Source organism: Papaver somniferum, chromosome 10, assembly GCF_003573695.1.
Source record: "Papaver somniferum cultivar HN1 chromosome 10, ASM357369v1, whole genome shotgun sequence".
In the NCBI taxonomy this organism is placed as follows: domain Eukaryota; kingdom Viridiplantae; phylum Streptophyta; class Magnoliopsida; order Ranunculales; family Papaveraceae; genus Papaver; species Papaver somniferum.
The window spans coordinates 69,784,837-69,790,363 of record NC_039367.1 but is presented as its reverse complement, the minus strand read 5'-3'; the positions used below and the strand labels follow the sequence as shown (position 1 = coordinate 69,790,363).

At 35.3% G+C, this 5,527-nt stretch overlaps 1 protein-coding gene across 1 annotated transcript; it reads right to left on the bottom strand.

The window, feature by feature from the left end:
- Nucleotides 1-1,317: 1,317 nt before the first annotated feature.
- On the bottom strand, nucleotides 1,318-3,889 carry LOC113318387 (sperm-associated antigen 1-like). The gene is made up of 2 exons (XM_026566545.1): nucleotides 2,509-3,889; nucleotides 1,318-1,877 (listed from the first exon to the last, which is right to left on the bottom strand). Exons 1-2 carry the CDS (start codon nucleotides 3,733-3,735, stop codon nucleotides 1,704-1,706), a joined length of 1,401 nt encoding a protein of 466 aa, XP_026422330.1. The 5' UTR covers nucleotides 3,736-3,889; the 3' UTR covers nucleotides 1,318-1,703.
- Between the last annotated feature and the right edge of the window lie 1,638 nt (nucleotides 3,890-5,527).

Below are 5,527 nucleotides of genomic sequence, written 5' to 3'. Positions count from 1 at the left end.
TTTGTTGTTGATAGTATAAGACTCTAATCAACCACCTCTTATTTTGTAAGGTTGAAGTATGTTTACTACAAAAAAAAAATTTATTATTATGGTTATATCAATATATTTTTTTGTTTGATAAATAATAAATATTAAAAAAATCCTAATGATGTATCGCCTATAAAAACAGATATAATCATTTGTATAGGTGTATAGGACCCAACCGATACGATGCCGATACACGATATTAACTACTTGATCAGACTATGAAGATTTATGCTACTCTGGCTGCGGCTTTCTAGCATTTTGTTCTAATGTAACCCTTTAGATAGAAAACATTTTCTGAAAATGTCCTTACCAAACGCGTTTTCTCCTGTTTTCTGTTTTCTCTGTTTTTAAAAACAGAAAACTGTTTCTCTCTTTGAGAGATGATCATAGCTCAGCAGCTGCAAGAGGGGGATAAACACAGGGTGATTTACATTCAATCCCGCTCAAAGTAAGGCCCATTTTAGGCACCATTGACCCTGGTAATAAATACTACTACTAATCAAAAATAATATCTCCATGGTTATGATTTGGTTTTATCAGACTCAAGGTAGTCAATATCGGTTGTACAAACCGATATTAAAGGTTTTTATAGGATATCGAAAAAAAAATTACGATATTGAAAATATCGGCAATACGAAGGAGAAACGATAAAAACGCGTGTATCGTCCTGTACGGACCGATATATCGGTTTCATTTGTACACCGATAATATAGATTTCACTTGTACATTGATATATGATTAATGTATTTTGTCTTTTGAATAAAATTTCTTGAACTTTTAATTCAAGAAAGTAACTCCACTAATTTTGGTAACTTCATATATGATTATGGTGGATGTAATTACTATAAATGTTATGTTGATGGGCTAACAAACATTCAATGTTTGGTTTTGTTGTTGATAGTATAAGACTCTAATCAACCACCTCTTATTTTGTAAGGTTGAAGTATGTTTACTACAAAAAAAATTTTATTATTATGGTTATATCAATATATTTTTTTGTTTGATAAATAATAAATATTAAAAAAATCCTAATGATGTATCGCCTATAAAAACAGATATAATCATTTGTATAGGTGTATAGGACCCAACCGATACGATGCTGATACACGATATTAACTACTTGATCAGACTATGAAGATTTATGCTACTCTGGCTGCGGCTTTCTAGCATTTTGTTCTAATGTAACCCTTTAGATGTAATGTTGTACAAGGTGTGTGATAAAGTAAACATATATTGTGTAGTAATAGTATACAATAATTCTGAGAACATAATAAAGGGTACAATAACACCAACGCAGAAAACTCAATTTATTTGCATTCATCTCCAACAAAAATGTAAAAATTGTTCCCTACTCGCCTGTTGATCAGTTGAGTAGAAAGATAAAAAAATGTACATAGTGAACAATATTGAACTGTTGTGTAATCGTAAATTGAGTGTATCCAACCGGGACTGTAAATAAACAAACTGGGATACATCATACAGCAAATATAAAGACAAAATTATCCTCCTTAATACAAATTCGTCAGCACATAACTCATGTTGCCAAGCAAGATACATGTTATTACTTCCCACATACATTATATAGGAAACGGGAAACAAGATCATATCTGTACCTTCTACCTATACGGAGATCAAGAAAAAATATGAAAAGGAATTACTTGATGGAAGAAGCTCATCTACCCGGCCATTTGGGTCAAACGGTGAACGGTACTTTTTGCAAGCCTGTTACCAGGATCAATCTTCAAAACAGCCCTTAAATCTTCTGCCCCGAGCTTGTACTTTTCAGTGCTCTCGTACAGAAGTGCACGTTGTACTAGGATAGCAACATTTTTGGGGTCCTGCTCTAGCACCTGCAACACAAAATGCAATTATAGTTCATAATACTGCAAATAAATAAGAAAACAATGATGTGATTGGGGTAGTTTACTACAGAGCTAAGAGTTTTTTTCTCTTGACACTATACTGCGTGTAGAATAAGATAATGCACCACAAATATGCTTTAACAGATTATATTCAATTTCTACCCGAGATTGAATATTGATACTGTATCATTTAGGAAAAAGATCATGATGCCGAAAAAATGTGATTCACAGTACCACTATAATCAACAACTCCCAACTATTTAAAAGAATGTGGACTCGACAGTTAATGAACTACAACATACATAGCTACAGATAAAATTAAACGTGAGTAGTTGAACCACATCAACTCATCTCCCAACTTGCACTCGTTTTCTAATAGAAAAAGTAAATGGGAGATATCTACAGCACATAACGAAAATTAATAAATACACACTTGGATAGACACATGTGACGCCACCAAATAACGGCGAAATGATAATAATATAGCTAATTATCCCCTAAAACACCGGCCCAATCTAAAAAATCAAAATTTCATACAACAACATAACTTCAATCTAGAATAGAAATCTGATATACATAAATATATTAAATACGAAAGAAATAATGGCAGTGTCAATACCTTTGTACAGTCGGCAACTGCCTTCTTATACTCCCCAACTTCTTTGTAACAAGAAGCTCTGGATGACAAAACTTCCATAATTGCTGAAGAATTCCCAGCTCGTTCTAGTAGCACAACAGCCCAAGAAAGCCACTTTATGGCATCAGCATGCTGCCCTTGCTTTTGACTATCCAAACCCTTGTTTGTTGCAGTTGTAGCTGAAACTCCAGCTGGAGGCGGTGGAAGTCCTTCCAGCTCAGTTGTACTACCACCATCATCTCCACCAAAATCTGTACCCATATCACCCCAATCTTCCATCTCAGAAAACTGCTGGTTTTGATTGCTAGATCCGCCTGGAGCTGCAGGAGTTGGCTTCGATGGAAACAACATATCAAGTGGATCAACACCCTTGGGTTGTTCAGTAGCCTGTTTCTGTGAAGGGAAATTTTGCGTGGGGAAATCAAAATCACCAAAATTACCCGTCTTTAAACCAGACACACCATCACTCGATCCCTTCGACTGAGTAGATGGAACTGACATAGGTTTCCCAGCATTTTGAAAATCACCAAATGAATAATCCTCATTGCTACTGCTGACATTTTTTGGTGCCGCCTTATTAATTGGAGTTTCCTTCTTACCTCCAAAATTCAATAAAGACCCAAATGGATCCTTATTATTTCCATTGCCACCTCCATTTTTCATACCCATACCACCAAGAGTCCCCGTTTTGACACCTCCATTGTTATTAATGCCATTCTGAGCACCAATGTTCGCCCCCTTTGGTAACGAACCCGATAAATTACCCATGGAATAAACATTACTCTTGCTATTATTATTCTGAGCCGGAGCGGCATTTTTCAACGGAACATTACTCTTCTGACTACTTTGTCCTAAAGCAGATCCAAGAAGATCTCCAAAGAGATTAGGATTCTTTTCAGGAATCCCAATACTAGTAGTGGAAGTAGTAGATGATCCCCAACTTTTCCCAAATATATCACCAACCATTGAACTAGGGTTTGATTGAACTGTTTGACTCGGTAATGGTTGATGAGTCCATGATGGTTTATTTGGATTATAAACAGGATTTGGTTTTGGTTGTGCATTTGAATTCAAATTATATGTATATGAAGATGAAGAATTTTGCTTTTGTTGGCCATTTAAGGGTTGAGATTTGTTATTTGATGATGATGATGAACCAGATCCGAAACCAAAATCAAAATCATAGTTATTGAAATTACTCGATTTCATAATTCTCTAACAAAATTGAGGAAAATTTGAGATCAAATATATGAGTTTACCTGAGAGAGGGAGATCTGGAAGATGATTTTCGGTGCCTATGTTTTGAAATTGTGGCAAGAGTTCCAAATTTTATATTTCTCGCCACTTAACAGAAAGTGTGCGACTTAAGGAGGAGGAAGAAGTTTTTGTCTACCCTAGAACTTGTTTGTTTGCAGCTGACTCGGCGTCTGAATCTGAGTCAACCCCTGACTCGGACCGAGTCAGCAGTCAGACCGTTTGTTTTCCATTTTGAGTCAGATCTGACTCGACCTCTGACTCAGACATAACCCCTGACTCGGACTCATTTGAGTAAGGTAACAAAATACCCCTGACTCATGGGACCAAACCACTGACTCACTTATTTCCGAGTCAGATGAGTCAGATCTGACTCAAAACAAACATATCGACTCAGATTCAGATGAGTCAGGTGATTTCACTCAGATCCAGATGATTCAGATCCAGACGACTCAGATGAGTCAGGAGTAAACAAACATGGTGCTAGTCTCGGATCGTTGAAGCCTTGAAGGTTGTAAACTGTCGGTCATTTGAATAGAATAATCAATTGGGCCCACACGTAAAACTGGCATCCATCTGGAATAATGGGTGTTTTTGGTGTCTCATTATAGCGAGTCCATCTGTTGCGAATCAAATAAATGAAACCTGTTTTGAGGCGTACTATTTTGAGGCATATTCATTCATTATTCCATCTAGGGTGAGTTTATAAGGGGTGTCTAAAGGTAGTGTAATTACCTATATATCCTTAAATAATTTAAATTATTAGAGTGTCCTTATCCTCAAAAACCTAAAATCAAAATAAACTTTAAACTCAAACACCTTTGACTCCAATTCAATCAAGAAATTGATCAAGTAAAGCAAACACGAATCGAAGTGAAGCGATATTGGAGTGCGAAATCCAAATCTCAATTGCTCTTAGATGTATTTTAGAATGTATGTGTAACAAACCCATCTTGTTTTTGATTGATTTTATTTTGTTTGATCGATAGAATATGATTTCAAAGATGAAATTAGGGTTTTCAGAAGATCAGTTCGGCTGATCTTGGAGTATCAATTTTGAGCCGAACCTAGTGTATGATTTAGAGAAACACTGTGTTCGGCTAATGCGACTTTGCTAGATTTTGTTCGAATCAGCCGAACCAAAATTCGTCAGTTACAGAGTGAAGTTCGGCTGATAACTTTTCAGCCGAACCTCCGTTTTTGAAAATATACCTAGGTTCGGCTGACAAGTTATCAAAAAACTTATCAGCCGAACCTAGATATATTTTCAAAAAACTGAGGTTCGGCTGAAAAGTTATCAGCCGAACTGTTCATCTGGTCAGTAGATCTGGGTTTTAAAAATTAAATTTTTTGATAGATTCAACTTATAAAAAGAAATTAAAGCTCATACAGAAGTCTACCTATGATTTGAATCACACATTTTGGTCACTTCTAATCACTAAAATCTCAAAATTCAAAACCCAAGTTTTTTTCACTTCTTCTTCTTCCTCTCAAAAAATCCCAACTCTCTCACATAAATTTGATTTATCTTTAATTCACCACTAATAATATAATTTTTAATCAATCCTTAAAATTCCTAGCTAATCAAATCTAATTATAATCATTAAAACCAATTATGTAAGGATAGTTATGCCATTATCAAAAAGGGTGGATAAGGGGATGTTGTTTTTTATTTAGTGACCCTATTTTGGCACTATTTAGTATGCCTCAAAAAAATTCAGTATGCCTCAAAATAGGTTTCAAATAA